This window comes from Xyrauchen texanus, chromosome 37, assembly GCF_025860055.1.
Source record: "Xyrauchen texanus isolate HMW12.3.18 chromosome 37, RBS_HiC_50CHRs, whole genome shotgun sequence".
Lineage (NCBI taxonomy): Eukaryota > Metazoa > Chordata > Actinopteri > Cypriniformes > Catostomidae > Xyrauchen > Xyrauchen texanus.
In genome coordinates, this window is record NC_068312.1 from 32486914 (window position 1) to 32507833 (window position 20920).

The 20920-nt window shown below is 38.0% G+C and overlaps 1 protein-coding gene across 5 annotated transcripts in view; it reads left to right on the forward strand.

Moving 5' to 3' along the window:
- LOC127631287 (disabled homolog 2-interacting protein-like) overlaps nucleotides 1–20920 on the forward strand; it is a 129936-nt gene that overhangs the window by 103602 nt on the left and 5414 nt on the right. For all 5 annotated transcript variants that reach the window (XM_052109357.1, XM_052109358.1, XM_052109361.1 and 2 more), the window contains 8 exons: nucleotides 501–645; nucleotides 2035–2179; nucleotides 8392–8628; nucleotides 8796–8997; nucleotides 11468–11646; nucleotides 13106–13997; nucleotides 16712–16864; nucleotides 19704–19906. In XM_052109357.1, coding sequence (XP_051965317.1) covers nucleotides 501–645; nucleotides 2035–2179; nucleotides 8392–8628; nucleotides 8796–8997; nucleotides 11468–11646; nucleotides 13106–13997; nucleotides 16712–16864; nucleotides 19704–19906 — 2156 coding nt within the window. The remainder of the gene's footprint in view (nucleotides 1–500; nucleotides 646–2034; nucleotides 2180–8391; nucleotides 8629–8795; nucleotides 8998–11467; nucleotides 11647–13105; nucleotides 13998–16711; nucleotides 16865–19703; nucleotides 19907–20920) is intronic.

A 20920-nucleotide genomic window follows, 5' to 3' on the forward strand; every position in this document is an offset into this window, starting at 1 on the left:
CATCTCACCAGCAATGTAATCTGGAACACATTCTCACTAGACTTCAAAACCAAACATATCTGGCCTGTCAGATGTATTTGCTATTTTCAGGTCATCCAGTTAGACACTCGGCTCTGGATGGTTCAAATCAAGAGTAGGACTTCAAAAATGGAGTGATCAAAGATGAGGAAAGCAAACATAGACCAGTAGCAGCACAGTGGAAACAAAAGACAGCCTATTCCTTTCAGTTGTATCTTGTGTACTAAAGTCAGCAGATAATAATTTGCATTTTAAAAGTGATGTGTATTTTTTCTGTGTTAAAAGATTTTCTCTTGTCCCAGTAACTATAAGTAGCATCAATACATCATTAGGATCATTAGGATTGTTTGAGCATCTGAAATTTCACAGTTCACCTTTAAACAAATGTTGTATTTGCCGTTTAAACTTAAGGCTTTGATCAAGTCTTTCTCTACAAATACTGCTCATCAATTAAGACTTCTAAAAATATTTTTCCCCCTCAGGACTTTCTGACGGATCTGATGATGTCCGAGGTGGACCGTTGCGGAGACAACGAGCATCTCATATTCCGTGAAAACACTCTGGCCACTAAAGCAATAGAGGAGTACCTGAAACTAGTGGGACAGAAGTACCTACAGGATGCTTTAGGTAAAAAAAAGACGCCATTTGTGTGTTTGTTTCTCTGTAAAATGTATATTGAAATTTAATTTTCATTTTGACGTCCCAAAGCAATCTAATGTTGTCCTCTTGTGAGACTACAGAATCAATAATTTACAACTTTTTGTGTATCTGTGTGTTTTAAGTTCTTTTGAATGAAGATATCAAGTAACTCCAACTGGATTGGTGAATATAACTGCAGATTCAAGTGAGGGGGGGGGCGGTTACACTCAGTAGAGTTTGTTTTGGACACTTTTCAATGTGCTAAAAAAAAAAAAACTTGAAACATTTAGTCTGTGAGAAAGTCATTTTTATTTGCATAGCGCTTTACATAATACGCATTGTTTCAAAACAACTTTACATAAAATTATTAGTTATGAAATAATTTTATAAACTCATTTGCCTAATTTGCCTTTTTTGGTAGGTACTGTTTAAAACTAAAGATTATTGTTTGAACTCTATGATTTATAATAAAGTGTATTTGAAGTCCATGACTGCGGGGATGCACATAGGTGCACCGTTACCCGCTGTTAGCCTAGCAACGGCTTTAGTTCATTTATTGTTTATGTATTGATTTTTAAGAGAATGAAGTGATGCAACAGTGATCAGTGAAGTGTTACTCAACACCAGAAGACATCGTATTTTCATCTGCATTAAGATATTGAAACCAAAGTCATTGATTGATATCTGATCATGAAATAAAACAAGGTGATTGATTGGTTCATTTATCAAATCCACAATGAAACCAAGTCATTGTTTGGTATATTTTTCTGATTATGTTATGAAACCAAGTCATTGATTGATATCTGATTACGAAATGAAACAAAGTCATTGATTAGTAAATTTTTCTGGTTACAAATAGAAACCAATTCACTGTATATTACGTATTATTTTTTCATTTATATATTGAATCGAAGTCATCAATTAGTTCATTTATTATTTATTTATTTATAAGTCTTCGATTGGTTAATTTTTCTGGTTACGAATAGAAACCAAGTCATCGATTGGTAAATTTTTCTGATTATGAATTGAAACCAAGTTATTGATTGATATCTGATCATGAAATGAAACTATGTGGTCGACGGGTACCTTTTTCCGGTTACAAAGTTGTTCATTAGTTCATTTTTCTAAATACAAGATGAAACCAAGTCATTGATTCTTTAACTTTTTAATGTGATTATGTTACAAGTTTTGAAAGAAAAATGTTGGTTCAAATGTACAACATTTATGAATACTTCAAAGGCTGCGTTAATGTTAACTGTAATATTAAACACACAGTATAGTATAACAGTATTATTTATACAGTACTATCTGTGCTTAATCAGGTTTTTCTGCTTTTCTGCCGGTTTACCTTGCTACCTTGTATTATCTTTGTGTCAGGTGAATTTATCAAAGCCCTTTATGAGTCAGATGAGAACTGTGAGGTGGATCCCTCTAAGTGTTCCTCCAGCGACCTGCATGAACACCAAAGCAACCTGAAGATGTGCTGTGAGCTGGCTTTCTGCAAGATCATTAACTCTTACTGGTAATGCCATCAACATCACCTCTCATATTGGCACCTGAACACAAATGTAATCTGCCCGACTTAGTGTTGTGGCAAGTACCACTATTGCATAGATTTTCTTTTGCAGACCCAGAGACACTCATCCAGAAATTATTTTTTGGAATAATGTACAGATTTTGCTCTTATGGAAAGAAATGGGTACTTTTATTAACCAAAGTGGCATTCAACTGATCATAATGTATAGTCAGGACATTAATAATGTGAAAAATTGCTATTACAATTAGAATTTTATTTTCAGAACTTCTTAAACTACTTCAAAGTGTTCTCATCAAAAAATCCTCCACGTGCAGCAATGACAGCTTTGCAGATCCTTTTCATTCTAGCTGTCAGTTTGTCCAGATACTCAGGCGACATTTCACCCCCACTTCCTGTAGCACTTGCCATAGATGTGGCTGTCTTGTCGGGCACTTCTCACGCACCTTACAGTCAAGCTGATCCTGCAAAAGCTCAATGTGGTTAAGATCCATAACACTCATTTCCAATTATCTTTTGTCCAATGTCTGTGTTTCTTTGCCCACTCCAACCTTTTCTTTTTGTTTTTCTGTTTCAAAAGTGGCTTTTTCTTTGCAATTCTTCCCATAAGGCCTGCACCCCTGAGTCTTCTCTTTACTGTTGTACATGAAACTGGTGTTGAGCTGGTAGAATTCAATGAAGCTGTCAGCTGAGGGGACATGTGAGGTGTCTATTTCTCAAATTAGAGACTCTGATGTACTTATCCTCTTGTTTAGTTCTATATCTGGGCTGTACTGTACTGTACACCTTTATATGAAATCTTCAGTTTTTTGTCAATTTCAAGCATTGTATAGCCTTCATTCCTCAAAACAATGATTAACTGACGAGTTTCTTGAGAAGCAGTATCTTTTTTGCCATTTTTGACCTAATATTGGCCTTAACTTGTTCAACTCTTTTGCCGTTTTTATGGGGGGAATTCCGCCTGAAATTGACAAACCCAAATCTGAAGGCTTATCTTACCACATACAGTGTAGTAAATGTAAAATTTGGGATTGAAAAAAGGATTGAAATGAAAAAAATTTACAATTCAAAAAGGTATTACTATGAAATCGAAGGGTGGCAAAGTGGCCATTTAGTGTCTCCAAGGTCCCGGGCTATCCAAAATGCAAAAACAAGCTATTACAAAGAATATTACACCAAACATCCTACTTTTACTATTAGATATACATGACAACAGAACTTACAAGGATTCCCAAAAAGGCTTTCATATCTTCTTTTCAAAGACACACAAAATATTAGTAATGGGATAGATGAAAATTATACCTGAGACATGAAAATACTTATGTAAAATGTAAAACAGTACAAAATGCAAAAGTGCAAACATGCAAACTTGTCTTTAGAACAAGCAAATATTGAATGAAATAATACATTTATAAAAGACAATAAACAGCAATATATATTGCAAACTCTAATATATAGATAGACACTGTAATATACTGTAACAATGTAATATAAAATGCAAAAAGTGCAAACATGTAAACTGCAAACATTTCTATAGAACAAGCAAATATTGAATGAAAAAGACACAATAAACAGCAATGTAAATTGCAAACACAAACTATAAGTTTTTTAACATAATTTATGTTTTATATAATATATTAATCCAGTTGCTCTAAAACAGCCTCAGCACCAACAAAAACTCTCTTTCACTTCATGGTTTGCTTTTTTGGAGCCATACTGAGATAAAAAATAAACTATAAAAATAAAGTGTGTGTCTGTGTGTGCGTCTGGAAGTGCTTCTACAATACAAAGTGCGTCTCACGTGAGCGCACGTTACAGGCCTCGTATTTACGCCCAATTGCACACAGAATATGATGATGATTATCTCAAGCTCTGATTGGTCAGAAGGGAAAGATGGACATGTCTGTGGACAGCTTAGAACATCAGCTTTCCAATGATATGTGTCTCGTCATTATCCATGGACGATACCATATTTTGCAGATTTTATGAAAATAACAACCTATGTTCTGCACTACGGTGTTTACAAATATAAAAGATCTTCTTTGCGATTCTTTCAGCAATTATTTGATCTGTTGTTTTATTCCAACAAAATAAATATTCATAATCTGGAGAATGAGAGCTTTTGTTTGATATATGGCTTGTCTATGTTCATCAAATCTGAGCGATATGAAAAATATTCATCTTTATATTGGTTGCGGAAGTGGGAATTTAAACATTCAGATGCTGTGCGATGTAAAATAAATAACAAAATTATGGTTTTGTGTGAAAAGTAGAGGGTCTTTGTAATGACTGTTACTGTTCCATCAGGACATGTAAATATTGAAGGATGATCGTGATTTAAGAGTTTAAGAGTTGAACAGGTTAAAACATGCCAGTCTATTGCATACTGTGGCGACTCAAAAACAAACACAAAGACAATGATAAGCTTCATTTAATGAACCAAATAGCTTTCAACTGTGTTTGATTATAATGGCAAGTGATTAATCTTCAAGTGAAGATTACTCAATGATAAGGTGTTTGAGTGATAGCTGCAGGAAATGGGGCCTGTCTCGATTTGATCAAAAATGACTTTTTTAAAATAGTGATGGTGCTGTTTTTCACATCAGTAATGACCTGACTATACTTTGTGATCAGTCGAATGGCACTTTGGTGAAAGTACCAATTTCCTCCCGAAATAGCAAGATCTGTACATTATTCCAAACTTTTTGCCACTAGTGTATATATATATATATATAGGTAGTGCATTCAGAAAGTATTCAGAGCCCTTCATTTTTTTCACATTTTATGTTGCAGCCTTATGCTAAAATGTTTAAATAAAAAGAAATTCCACATAAATCTACACTCCATACCCCATAATGACAAAGCTAAAACCAGCTTTTTGATAACTTTGCAAATTTATTAAAATGAAAAACTGAAATATCACATTGGCATAACTATTCAGACCCTTTGCTATGACACTTGTGCATACCATTTCTCTGGATCATCTTTGATGCCATGCAGAGAAAACCTTACAGAGCTTGAGAGGATCTGCAGAGAAAAATGGCAGAAAATCCCTAAATGTCACAATGTCGCATCATACCCAAAAAGACTTGAGGCTATAATCGCTTCCAAAGGTGCTTTGACTAAGTACGAGTTAAGAGTCTGAATACTTATGCCAATGTGATATTTCAGTTTTTTTTTTGTTTTTTTCATTCATTTGCAAATGATCAAAAATCTGGTTTTAGCTTTGTCATTGTATGGAGTGAGATGTTGATGTGAGAATTGTTTTTTATTATTTTATTTTAAAAGATCTCTCTATACACTCACCTAAAGAATTATTAGGAACACCATACTAATACTGTGTTTGACCCCCTTTCGCCTTCAGAACTGCCTTAATTCTACGTGGCATTGATTCAACAAGGTGCTGAAAGCATTCTTTAGAAATGTTGGCCCATATTGATAGGATAGCATCTTGCAGTTGATGGAGATTTGTGGGATGCACATCCAGGGCACGAAGCTCCCGTTCCACCACATCCCAAAGATGCTCTATTGGGTTGAGATCTGGTGACTGTGGGGGCCATTTTAGTACAGTGAACTCATTGTCATGTTCAAGAAACCAATTTGAAATGATTCAAGCTTTGTGACATGGTGCATTATCCTGCTGGAAGTAGCCATGAGGATGGGTACATGGTGGCCATAAAGGGATGGACATGGTCAGAAACAATGCTCAGGTAGGCCGTGGCATTTAAACGATGCCCAATTGGCACTAAGGGGCCTAAAGTGTGCCAAGAAAACATCCCCCACACCATTATACCACCACCACCAGCCTGCACAGTGGTAACAAGGCATGATGGATCCATGTTCTCATTCTGTTTACGCCAAATTCTGACTCTACCATCTGAATGTCTCAACAGAAATCGAGACTCATCAGACCAGGCAACATTTTTCCAGTCTTCATCTGTCCAATTTTGGTGAGGTCTTGCAAATTGTAGCCTCTTTTTCCTATTTGTAGTGGAGATGAGTGGTACCCGGTGGGGTCTTCTGCTGTTGTAGCCCATCCGCCTCAAGGTTGTGCGTGTTGTGGCTTCACAAATGCTTTGCTGCATACCTCGGTTGTAACGAGTGGTTATTTCAGGCAAAGTTGCTCTTCTATCAGCTTGAATCAGTCGGCCCATTCTCCTCTGACCTCTAGCATCAACAAGGCATTTTTGCCCACAGGACTGCCGCATACTGGATGTTTTTCCCTTTTCACACCATTCTTTTAAACCCTAGAAATGGTTGTGCGTGAAAATCCCAGTAACTGAGCAGATTGTGAATTACTCAGACCGGCCCGTCTGGCACCAACAACCATGCCACGCTCAAAATTGCTTAAATCACCTTTCTTTCCCATTCTGACATTCAGTTTGGAGTTCAGGAGATTGTCTTGACCAGGACCACACCCCTAAATTCATTGAAGCAACTGCCATGTGATTGGTTGATTAGATAATTGCATTAATGAGAAATTGAACAGGTGTTCCTAATAATCCTTTAGGTGAGTGTATATACACAGTATAAACTGTGTTAAATATATATATATATATATATATAAGAAAATGTCATATGTTTTATAATTTTCTTCTATCTGTGGAACTTGAAATGTAACATTCATTTAGCATTATAAAATGGATTATTTTGGTCCTGGATGCTGATTGGTCAATACAATGATCCAGTCATGTTAAGATACACAGTAAAAGAAACGGCTATGACCAGAAACCCAGAAACACCATTCACTGTTCAACCTTATTTTACATGTAGGGACTATATCTTCTTGTTGAAGTATGGCACATAATGATTTTGCTTAATGAAAATATTAAAGACATAAATTGTCATTAAAACGACGTTTTATTATGTGGTAATAATTTTTTAAAAGCATTAAGGTACTGGAGGCCATGCTACTGTATATTTGGAATATACAGCTGAAGAGGTGCATACTCTGCTGTGTCGTGCCTAACATTACCCTTAAGCTGTAACTATTATTGCTTAATTAAAATATCTAAAGAGAAAATTAAGACTTAAGAACGGGTATGTGCTGCTTTTAAATTCTTAATTATAGGCAGATCCTTTAATGTAGTCATTTATCCAAGAAACACATAATGTCTGACAGAAAGTCTAATCAGAAATGAGAGGTCTCCATCTGTCCTCGGTGAGACTGTGATATTCCTTTGTCATTACTTAAGTATCTGCAAAATCATGCTGGGAAAGTAAATGAATCCCTCCTGCAATGACCTGATGTAAGATATCCCACCAGGGGAATAGAATTTCCCTGCCTTTGACCATTTATCTTAAACTGTATCTTCTTAAAAGTATAGTTCACCCAAAACTGATTTTGAACTGAAATTCTCTCATCATTTACTCACCCTCATGCCATCCCAGATGTGTAAGACTTTCTTTCTTCAGCAGAACACAAACAAAGATTTTTTGAAAAATATCTCAGCTTTTTAGGTCCATACAATGCAAGGGAATGGTGACCAGACCTTTGTAGCTCCAAAAATCACATAAAGAATCAAAAGTAATCCATTCCAGTGTTTAAATCCATATCTTCAGATGCAATATAATAGGTGTGGGTGAGAAACAGAACAATATGTTGTGAAAAGCGCTGTACAAATACATTTTACTTGACTAAACTTTATTTGATTTTTGGAGCTGCAAAGTTCTGATCACCATTCACTTGCACTGTATGGACCTACAGAGCTGATATATTCATCTAAAAATCTTTCTTTGTGTTCTGCTGAAGAAAGAAAGTCATAAACATCTGGGATGGCATGAGGGTGAGTAAATGATGAGATAATTTCAATGTATTGGGTGAACTATCCCTTTAAGTTTTTTCTAACTGTGCCAAAGTTCTGTTGTGGGTCTTAAAAAGAGCAGATTGCGCTAAACTAGAGACTTAGTGATGCTTGAAGGAATTGTTTACCCAAATTGAAAATTCTGTCTCTATTTTTTCTGTTGTTAACAAAAGGGAAACTTTAAAGATTCTGCACACAGCTCTTTTCTGACCACAGGCTTCAAAAAGGACATAGTGTAATTACAATACTGTCGTTCACGACTCATGCACTATATTTCAAGTCTTCTCAAGCCATACAGTAGCTTTTTGTAAGGAACAGACTGTAATTTAAGTCATTATTTTGTGATAATCTTCCTCTCTATCACTGCTCTGAAATTTTCCTGTCTTTCATCAACAGCGTATTTCCACGGGAACTCAAGGAAGTGTTTGCATCATGGAGGCAGGAGTGCAGTAACCGAGGACGACCGGACATCAGTGAACGTCTGATCAGTGCATCTCTCTTCCTGCGCTTTCTGTGCCCTGCCATTATGTCGCCCTCTCTCTTTAGTCTCATGCAGGAATATCCTGACGATCGTACAGCACGCACACTCACTCTCATCGCCAAAGTGACGCAAAACCTTGCCAACTTTACCAAGTAAGTGTGTGCATACAAACCAGAACATTTTGTAACACTTTATTTATAATGATGGATGGATGGATAAATGGATAACTGGTTGGTCGGATGGCCCCTGTGGCTTCATAGAGAGCGTTACTAAGCATTTTCATCAGGAAAAGCTGTATTTAATGTGTTTCATATTCTAGATTTGGCAGTAAGGAGGAGTACATGTCCTTCATGAATCAGTTCTTGGAGCATGAATGGACGAACATGCAGCGTTTTCTGTTGGAGATCTCCAACCCAGAGACCATCTCTAACACAGCAGGTTTCGAGGGTTATGTTGACTTGGGCCGTGAACTCTCCTCTCTCCATTCTCTTCTGTCAGAAGCTGTCTCACAACTTGATCAGGTGAGTGCTTTGATTTACAATAATGCCATTTTTAGTGGAAAAAGTTTTAGGCTATTAAATTGTGTTGGCCCAGATTTAATTAGATTGCAATCTACACTACGAGTCAAAAGTTTGTTCACACCAACTGATTCTTTATTTTTATTTTTGAGTATTTTAAGCCATCAAAACTATGAAAAACACAATTTGAAGTATGGGAATTATGTACTTGTAAATATTGAATCAAAACTCTTTAGAAGATTTGAAGAAACTAAAAACTATATTTACAAACAATAGTACGCAAGTGTAAACACCATGAGATCACACAGCATCATACTGCTCAGATAGGAAACGCATTCTGTCTCCTAGAGATGAACGTAGTTTAGTGCGAAAAGTGCAACTCAATCCCAAAACAACAGCAAAGGACCTTGTGGAGATGCTGGAGGAAACAGGTCAACAGTTATCTATATCCACAGTAAAACAAGTCCTATATCAACATAAGCTGAAAGGCTGCACACAGGGACAAAGATCTTACTTTTTGATGAAATGTCCTCTGGTCCGATGTAACAAAAATGTAACTGTTTGGCCATAATGACCATCGTTATGTTTGGAGGAAAAAGGTTGAGGCTTGCAAGCCAAAGAACACCATCCCAACCGTGAAGCATGGGGGTGGCAGCTTCATGTTGTGGGGGTGCTTTGCAACAGGAGTGACTGGTGCACTTCACAAAATAGATGGAATCATGAGGAAGGAAAATGATGTGTATATATATTGAAGCAACATCTCAAGACATCAGCCAGGAAGTTAAAGCTCTGATAAGCTTGTGAAATGCTACTCAAAACATTTGAGCCAAGTTATACAATTTAAAGGCAATGCTACCAAATACTAACAAAGTGTATGTAGCACTGCAACTACACATCATATGATGACTTACCTTTTGAATTTCATAGTTTTTTTGAAAATGTACTGTAATTTCAAATCAAATGATTGCAACATGCTCCAACAAAGTTGGGACCGTCGAGTGTTTACCACTGTGAAACATCACCATATTTTCTAATAACACTTATCCAGCATTTGGGCACTGAATACACAAGTTTGTTAAGTTTAGAAAGTGGAATTTCCCCCCATTCATCCATTATGTAGGTCTTTATCTGCACAATTGTTCAGGGTCTTTGTTATCGAATGGTGTGCTTAATAATGCGCCACATATTCTCAATTGGAGACAGGTCAGGACTGCAGGCAGGCCAATCTAGCACCCACACTCTCTGCTCACACAGCCACGCACTTATCATCCTGGCAGTATGTGGATTGAAGTTGTGGAAAATGCTGGGTCATCTCTGGAAATGAAGGTGCTGGATGGCAGTATATGTTGCTCCAAAATTTGTCTCTACATTCATGGTGTTCTCACAGATGTGTGTGTTACCCATGCCATGGGCACTGACACACCCCTGACCCATACAGACACTGGCTTTTGGACTTGATGCTAATAACAGCTTGGATGGTCCTTTTCCTCTTTGGCCCGGATAACATGACGGCTGTGTTTTTCAAAAACGTTTTCAAATGTGGATTCTTCGGACCAAAAAACACAGTTCCACTGTTCTACTTTCCATCTAAGATGAGACCGAGCCCATAGAAGTTGCCAGTGCTTCTGTGGATGCAGCGGCGAGTGGTGTTGACTAACAAAGGTTAACTAAAGTTATCCCAAGCCCATTTTTATGATATCCATTACAGATGAATGCTGTTTTTTAAGACAGTGATGTCTGAGGGATCAGAGATCACGCGCATTCAGAAATGGTTTTCGTCTTGCCCTTTACACACCAAGATTTGACCAGATTCCTTGAATCTTTTAACTGTATTGTGCACTGTAGAGGGTGAAATGCCCAAAATCCTTTCAATTTGTCTTTGGGGAACATTGTTCTCAAAGTGCTGGATTATTTGCTGAAGAATCTGTGGGCAAATTGACATGTCTTGAACAATCCTTGCTCTTCAAGGACTAGTCTGTTTTTGGAGGCTCCTTATACAGTATACAGTATTGACACATTTGTCTCACCTGTTTAACATCCCCTTGTAATTTCAACTTGTCAAATTGTTATTAGTCTTAAATTGCCCGTCTCATTGTTTTTGGAGTGTGTTGCAATCATCTGATTTGAATTTACTATACATTTTAAAAAACAACTTCACAAGAAATTCACAAGGTAAAACATCAATTTATGTGTAGTTGTGGTGCCTTCAATATAGCAAAGGGTGAATATAATTTAAAAATCACTTAAAATCATTAAAATCACTTGAAAATCATTTTTGTTTTTAATAGCATTTTTTGGAATTGGGGTTGTAAATTCTTTATATTCTTTTATATTCTTTAAGCTTTGAAAAGTATATTTTTAGTGGGGGTTTTTTTTCACTAGTGATACTTTTTTCTTTTACCAACAAGATTGAGTTCACAATGCTCTATTCACATTTCAATCAGGTTAGTCACAGTTCTACTTTGTGTTAAAGAGTACTACCACTACGCTGGGTCCTTTGGCACGAATCCTGCGGGACGTGAATTTAGCCCTGACGAACCCCACCGGAGTCCCTGTGTCATCTCCAACCGAGCGTGTGGGCTCGCCTGTACTACCCAGCAGCAGCCTGTCAACCGGTCTGCAGAAGATGGTCATGGACAGTGAGATCACAGGGTAAGTCAAGGCAATTGTAGTCTCATGTAGCCAGACTTTTAACTTGCATCATTGAGTCTGGTCCAAAATGCAGCTTATTCTGGCTGACAACTGCCCTCTAATGAAGTGAACATCTGACCAACATATAAAGCGACACCACAGTTTGTTTTGTTTCTCATGCTGTTGAGAGCAGGCGTATCTGAAATTGAGAAAATAATTAACTATACTAATATCATGTCTGTGCAAACAGTTGTACAGAAATTGTGTATAGACTTTGTGATCAGACTTTGTGATTGGAATGAATGATTCATTATGAGAATACAAACTTTTTCTTTGCATTTCTTATGCATGTAACAGAATCACCCATTAACTTATTTTAGCCAATAAGATTTAAAATAATTCTAGAAAATCTCCAAAACCTTGCTAACTGTTTTTGATTATGTGTTTATCATAAAGTGTGCTATGTAATTGATGCCTACTTACTGTGGCAGGCCACAAAATTTGGAAAATTAGATACTTTTAAAGCTCTCTCATATTTAGGTATAAATCTTTCAAAACAATTAAATTAATCTGAGCTCAGAGAATGGCAGGTTAGTATAATCTTTATTATTCTGTTGGGATAAAAAGGATGATAAAAAATGTCTTACAGTAGTTATGTTCCATTAAAATGTCAAAGAATATTTCTTGGATCTGATAATGTTTAAAGGAATATTCAAGGTTCAATACAAGTTAACCTCAATCAACAACATTTGTTGGATGATACTGATTACAGCAAAAATGTATTTAGACTTCTGCGTTGCAGTGAAGCACTTAAAATGGAAGTGCATAGGGTTTAAATGCAGAAATGTAAAGCTTATTTTAGGAATTGTTTGAGCTTTAAAATTATTTAAATCATTGTTTTAACAGTAATTTTACGGTTAAAGGGTTTATGGCATTACGTCAAATTTGTAAAATTGGGTGTAAATACACAGAAAAGTCTAATAAGCGATTTTATCAAACTAAAATCTTTAAAATGCATATTGTTTACGTCTTGTGAATACTTTTGAAACATTGAGTACTTTAACATTTACAAATTAAAACCATTTACTTCCATTTTACGATTATTGCCTTACTGTAACCTCAATGTTTGCTTTGATTTAAAGAAAGATGGTGAGTCTTAAGTATTATTATTTATTTATTTATTATTTGTTGGTAATCAACATCATGCCACAAAGGCTGTTGATTGACCTTGACTTGTCCTGAACCTGTAATATTCCTTTAACATGTTTTAATAATTAGTTTGCAGATCTTTTTACAAATCTTCACTGCTGTCTAATGTCATGAGCTGAGTATAGTGTTCGGAGGGAATGGTCAGTACAGGCAACGATGTGTTGCACTCCCCCACCCATTCTGCAGCACACACATCTAGATAGGCAAGTAACGAGTTTGGTTTGAATAAAAAAAAGAGATCTTTATTCTTGTCCCAATGCCACTTGAACAGGTTAGTGGATTTCACTCGCCTGCCCTCGCCGACCCCCGAAAACAAGGATCTGTTTTTCGTAACGAGGAACTCTGTGATTCAACCGTCACCCGCCCGCAGCTCTAGTTACTCTGAAGCCAATGAGCCAGATGTTCAGATTCCTAATGGCAGCAAGAGTTTGTCCATGGTGGACTTGCAGGACAGTCGTTCTCTGGAGAGCACGCCCAATGCCTCCTACAGTGATCCCATCAATGACAGCCAGACCTCTGTTGGACAGGGAACTGGAGTATGGACCACCCGCACTGTTAAGGGCAACACACCCTGCGGTCCAACCCTGAGGAGGGCAGGTCAGACCCCCACAACACCGAGCACAGAGAGTGCCCCAGGGAGGTCCCAACTGCTCGCTCCCCTGTCCTTCCAGAATCCAGTGTACCAGATGGCCGCTGGATTGTCCGTGTCACCCCGTGCCGATTCAGGATCCGAATGCCAGAGTTCCATCAGCTCCCAGGGTAATGCAGAGGAAGCGGCGACCGTGGGGCCAAAGCACCCGTTTTTAAACCAGTCCAGTACCGGTGCCAGCGGTGCAGGGGGTAGCAGTGGTGATGAGTTTGTTAGACAGTCTGGAGAGTTCACACGCAGACAGCTGTCTCTCACCGAGACCCAACACCAAACCAACGTACTGCGCTTGAACAGTGCAGGGCCACACCGTAGGATTGATCAACCACCTCCAGCTGTCACAAGGGGCCGCACTCCACCCAACATGCTCAACACCGCCCCCTACCCCCGTCCCTCTAGTGGCAGTATGATGTCATCATCTCCTGATTGGCCAAGCAGTAGCACTAGACTGAGACAGCAGTCGTCATCATCAAAAGGCGACAGTCCGGAATCCAAGCAACGTACCCTGCACAAACAAGTGAGTGGAACCATTTTAAAAAAGCTATGTTGTTATCTATACCTAGGGACGAGTATATGTAGAGACATGGGGCTGAGCCCTTTTAACATGGGTCAGTAAGCAGCCACCTAGCAACACACTAAAAAAAATGGTTGTGTCTAGATGGGAACCCTCTGTCTGGGAAAGTCTACGAGATACGCATTTGCTGATACTAAGTTTATGGTAAGGTTTAGGTGTAGGGTTTCTGTGGGACTCTGAATAAATGCAATAAACACAGAATAAACATTTAGAATACTTAGCAAACTCATAGCAATGCTATGTTAACCATCCACAACACACTAGCATCATAGCGGCAAGTTTTGTAAGGGCTAGCACCACTCACATTTTCTTTTCTTTTTTGATTTTCTCCCCTATTTCTGCCCAATTTGGAATGCCCAATTCCCAACACACTCTAAGTCCTCCTGGTTGTATAGTGACTTGCCTCAATCCGGGTGGCGGAGGACGAATCTCATTTGCCTCCGCGTCTGAGGCCGTTAAGCCGAGCATCTTATCACGTGGCTTGTTGAGCTCGTTATCACGGAAACATAGCATGTGTTGAAGCTTCACGCCATCCACATCCACTGAGAGCGAACCACATTCTAGTGACTACAAGGAGGTTACCCCATGTGACTCTACCCTCCCTAGCAACCGGGCCAATTTGATTGCTTAGGAGACCTGGCTGGAGTCACTCAGCACGCCTTGGATTCGAACTCGCGAACTCCAGGGGTGGTAGTCAGTGTCTTTACTCGCTGAGCTACCCAGGCCCCCAATCACATTTTCTTTAGTAAGCAACACCCAGACAACTGCCCAGAACACCCTAGCAACAAGCTAAAAAACATTCAGAACACCACACTGTTAACTAGTGTGTTACGACAGTGAGTCACTGCTTGTGGATACCTTACAAGTGAATGAGGAGAACCGTAAAGTGACACCTACCTGTTGCAAAATCGTCTGTGCTTTCTCTTATAAAACAACAATTTAATTATAGTAAACTCCATATATAGTTAATTCAAAAAGGATTGTTTAGTGTAAAACATGTTGAAGATTAGCTGAAAGCCAGTCAATTCATTAAATAATAAGCTGTTTCCTCACAAAAGCAGTTTATTTAGAACGCTGAGGCATCTCCTCCTCCTACTGCCCATGGAATGTCTATCTGACCACCGCCTTATGCTATTTTAAGCTAAGCTTGTAGACTCCCCTATTAGAAGGGTTCTGCCTAAAATCCCTCAGAACATCTTTGCAACCGCAAGCCACAACCACCCACAAATCTCTTATTGTAACCACCCACAAATCTCTTGCATTGTGGCGACTAGTTTTGCATGGGCTAGCATCACTCACATTTTCATCAGTAAAAATACCCTGTCAACCACCCAGAAGACATTAGCAAATCCATAGCAACAACTTGCAAATTACCAGAATACCCTAGCAACACACTAAAAACACCTCAGAACACCTTCGCAATCATTCTGAAAACCCCAACGTCATGGGAGCGATTTAAACATATTTAAGCACCACTCACCTTTTCTTCAGAAAATGAAGTAATCTATTTATTGCTGTATTATGGCTACAACCGAGATAAAAATATTGTTGTATTTCCTCAAGTTCTCATGAGATTTAAAAACCGAACGCATCCTTCGCATCTCACTAGAGCCATATGTGTTATTATGTTCCCATGGCGCATTTGGGTACCAATAAATTAGCTAAAGTCTAAAATCCTTAAAACAACTTGACATTCTGATCTCTTTGGGGTTAATGAGTCTTTTGGTCCATCGGCACACTCAAACGAGGCTCTTAAGTTGAGACAAACACAAAGCCTTCTCACCGTCAGAGAACAGGGAACAAAACAGACAGGCAGAATTAATTGCCAGAGCTCAGGCACAGCACTAGTGATTAAATGACTGTTTAGATTGTCCAAAGTGTTCATTTGATGTCTGGTGAAATGGATCTTCATTAGAATATGAGCCAGCCTAAATGATGTTGTCACCTTTAAAAGTTTTAAGACAACATTTAATGCCTCTGTCCACCTTTAGGCTACTCTCCCACTCTCTTTAAGCTGTGTGTGTGTGTGTGTGTGTGTGTGTGTGTGTGTGTGTGTGTGTGTGTGTGTCTATTTATCATTTTGTGGGGACCAAATGTCCCCCTAAGGATAGTAAAAGCCGAACTTTTTGATGTTGTGGGGACATTTTTCCCCCATGAGGAAAACACCTTATACTGTAAATCATCCTAAATTATGTTTTTTGAACATGTAAAAATGCACAAGGTTCTCTCTCTCTCTCGAACCATCGTCACCGGCCGCCTTTATCCCTCGCACGCCTCATCAGGCCGATTGGGGACCGGGCGCACGACCCGGCCCTGCCCCCCTTCACTCCACACTTGGATTCATTGACTGCTCACAAATTTTAATTGCCTTTTTGCCTTCAATAGTTCATTTTAAACAGAACTTCAGTACAGATATCACCTTAATATGTAATTATAAAAGCGGCTTGCATAATAATCATATAAGAATTAGCAATATGCTATTTAAAACAATTTAGATAGCGTATAGATTAAGTCACACTGCAGTACTGCTTTTGGAAACTGTCAGCTAATAATTAATAATAACAAATTTAACAGTGATTCATGTGAACTGTCTCAACGTGTGCCACATTACAAAGTTGACGGATGTCTGTGTATGTTTTCTTATGGACTTTTATTAGGCTCCATCTCCTGTGAATCCAAATGCATTGGACCGCACTGCTGCATGGCTGCTGAATATGAATGTGCAATACTTGGAGCAGGAAGGAATTGACCCAGATTCGAAGCACCGGGAGGACTTTCCAAACAAAGAAGATCTCACACAAACTGAAAAGGTAATAATGAGAGCTACAATAAGGTAGTGCAAAACATAATGTTTTTAGGTCAGTTTTGATGGCATATGCAAAAAATACTGCAGACATACTGTTTATTTCCTCAAAAAGACTAATATACAGTCCTAATGTACAGTCACTGCAAAAAGCATTTGGACACTTAAAGAAATAGTTCACCCTAAAATGAAAATTCTCTCATCATTTACTCACCCTTCTTTCATTCCAGATGTGAATGACTTTCTTTTATCTGCTGAAGTCAAATGAGGATTTTTACAAGAATTTCTCATCTCTTTTGGTCCATACAATGCAAGTGAATGTTTGTCAGAATTTTGAAGCTCCAAAAATCACATAAGGCAGCATAAAATAATCCATAAGACTCCAGTGGTTAAATGTCTTCTGAAGCGATATGATAGTTGTTGGTGAGATACAGATAACTTTCACATTCTTCTTTTTCTTTTTTGGTGATTCACATTCGTCATGCATATCGCCCCCTACTGGGCAAGGAGAAGAGTTTCAAGCAAAAAAGGACTTAAATATCGAACTGTTTCTCACCCACACTGATGACACATCTGAAGATATGAATTAAAACACTGGAGTAATATAGATTACTTTTACAATGCCTTTATGTGCTTTTTGGAGTGTCAATTTTGGCACCCATTCACTTGCATTGTATGACCTACAGAGCAGAAATATCCTTCTAAAAATATTTATTTGTGTTCTGCAGAAGAAAGAAAGTCTGGGTAAGAAACGTGGAACAAAAATCGGGGTAAAAATGGCTAAGAAAGTGAAGTTTGTTTAAAAAAAAGCTTTAGCATCATTGGTCTGCAGATATTTTGTTATCTAATGCAATGACATTCAGATGTCCGTCTGCTTTCTTTGTTGATACATATTACCTCTCTTTAATTCTAGAAAAGAGAACAATCCAAGTTTTTTTCTCTCTCTCTCTCTGCATCCAGATGTGAGGATATTTTAAGCTCAGACCCAGTTGCTTAGTCACGACTCCTTGTCTTAAACTGAGATGAGAGTTTGAAAAAGCACTGCGGATATAAACCACAGACAGGTAGACGACGTTCAGAAAACAGACAGAAATTCAAAAGGCCTTTAGATGAATTTGACTTCTGATCGCTCTAGTGTTGCAATTTAGACAGACAGCAGCTCAAATCATTAAGCTGAAACCGGGTGAGCTGGGGTGAAAGAGACATCTCTGTGGACTCTGGTTCGGGCTCGTCTGCCTGATCTTTAATGAATGATGAGCCCGGAGGAGCAAACAGAGCGTGCACACCCACATACTCAACCCTCTCCCTGAGTAGAACTTGCATGCACAGCGTTTTAAGCAATTTTTTCTGAATCCTCGGAAGGGATAGAAGCTTATTACACAATGGAGATTTAGTCTAGATGCAAAGCCTGAAGAAACTAGATTCGTCTTGTTCATCTTGCTTTTTATTCTTCCTTTACAAATAAAAAGCTCTGTCTCTGTAAGCCCTTGGCCAAGCAGAATCTAAAATCAGTTTGGAGACTATCAGTATAATTCTGTCTGCAATGAGCTCTCAATGAGTCTCCTCTGATCAGCTGCATTAAACATAAAAACACTTCTCTCTCTCTCTCTCTCTCTCTCTCTCTCTCTCGGTCTGTCTTTTAAAGTATTGGTATCACTTAACAATAAGGTTACATTTGATAACATTAGTTAACATGAACCAACAATGAACAATACTCACAAAGCATTTGTAAATCTTAGTTAATGTTAATTTCAACATATACTAATACAGTTTTTAAATCAAAAGTTGTATTATTTAACATTAGTTAATGCACTATGAACTAGCAATGAACAATTGCATTTTTAATAACTAACATTAACACAGATTAGCAAATTCTGTAGATACATGGTTAATTGCTTGATCATGATACCTAATGCATTAACTAAACTTTGTGACTTGAGCAATCAGTGTCGGTCAATAAGAAAATCTTGATTTTTACTGTAAACATACTTTGTGGTAAAATGTATGTGACTTTAGCAAGCTATTTACATTTATGCATTTGGCAGATGCTTTTATCCAAAGCGACTTGCAGTGCAATTATTACAGGGACAATTCCCGGAGCAACCTGGAGTTAAGTGCCTTGCTCAAGGACACAATGGTGGTGGCCGTGGGGATCGTAACAGCGACCTTCTGAATAACCGTTATGTGCTTTAGCCCACTATGCCACCACCACTCTCATGACTATGCTAAGCTATGACTTTGCTATGAAGCTATGACAAAGCTATGACTTTGATGTTTAAGGATTTTGAAAGTGCAAAAAAAAAAAAAAAAGATTTTGAACTATTACTAGGTTACTGATCGTAACATTGATCATGCTAACTCCTTTGCAACATTCTTAAATCATGCATGTCTTTGTTATTTAAAACCTAAATCATAACGTAATGCCAGCTGGAGTGCATACTGACATTAGAGCAAAAAGGGAACATCCCAAATACTATAAGAAATTCTGGAATTCATGTGATTTTAGTTAATCTCTTCACTTGATTGTTTTGCAGGTAATATCATTTGAAATTGAGAACAGAATATAGAAGCATTTTCAACAGTTTTCTCACACTGTTTACATGTACAGTACAGCTGCAGTTTAAGATCCTGAACTACCCATTTACAGTACATGCATTTGTAAAGTCTTTTTTCACTAGCACATTTCTTTGGTCTACTAGATATTTTTCATACAGCCTTGCTGGATTTTCCAAGTTAGACAGACACATATGAAATGATTAACACGTTTATAGATCTCCCCCTTTACACAGAGCTTTATTATTCTATAATCCTGCTATAATAGTATTTCTTTCTCTCTCTTTCCTCAGTATCAGCAGGAGATAGCTCTCCTGCAGGAGAAGCTGCATATTTCTGCTAAGAAGCTGGATGAGTATGAATCTCTCATGAAGAGTCAGGACGACCAGACCCAGAAGATGCTCTTGGAGTACCAGGCTCGACTGGAGGACACGGAGGAGCAATTACGCAAGCAGCAGGATGACAAAGAGTTCCAGATGAAGAGCATCATCACCAGGTGAGCAGATCTCATCCTGATATTCTCTGAAAACAGGAAAGTTTGGATTGGGATTGTGTCCTTTAGGAAAGAGAAATCATAATTGTGATGTGATCTCTTTAATATCTTAATTGTTTCTCCTAGACAGCAATGATATTGTGTTTCATAATAGATCTCATCTATGTCTCAACTGTGCTCAGATTTACCAAGATAGTAAAGTCTGCAATCAAAAGTCTGACATTTCAATATGAACTCAAAACTTTCTCATCCAATTCTTTCAAGGCCAAATTATTTGATCTATGCTATCCAAATTATTCTTATAGCTCTACATTCTTACTGTACTGTATGTCAACAATTGACTCATTTGTGTTTATTTTTATATCTCCCAAGGAAGAATCATCTGAAACAAAGATGATTTGTAACTAGTAAAGGCTACAAGTAGCTCTCAATGCGGATATTTTGGAGCAGCTCTTAAAAACTAGGGGCGTGTCTCTATTAATATACATACTAGGCCTAGGCTATATGTTATTCTGTGGATGCGCACTCGCTTCAGAGAAAAAAAGTGGCATTCAAGGCCATCGCGGGGCTACACGGTGTAGCTGATGCACTAGACGGGATGCACGCTTGTTTCATTGCACCAATACATGATGAACAAATATTCATCATCCAAAAAAATATCATCAAAAGTTGCTGTTTGGATTTACATAAGTAGATACTTAAGAAGCAATGATTGGATCATTACTGCAGTGATTAATATGTTTCAGCTGGCAACAATTCATTTTACCCTAACTGATGAAGTATGTAGCTTCTCATTTCTTAAACAACCATGTTGGAGATGTTTCCCGTGGTCTTTCAGAAGGGGCGAATTATTGGCCTGCATCAAGCAAAGAAAACAACTGAGGAGATGAAAGCTAAAATCTGATAGTGGTGAACTGTCATCTTCGTGAAAGAGATGTGGTTGGAAAAAAATCTTAAATGATTGTGATCAGAGATCACTTAAACTCTTGGTGAAGTCACATCGCAAAAAATCATAGA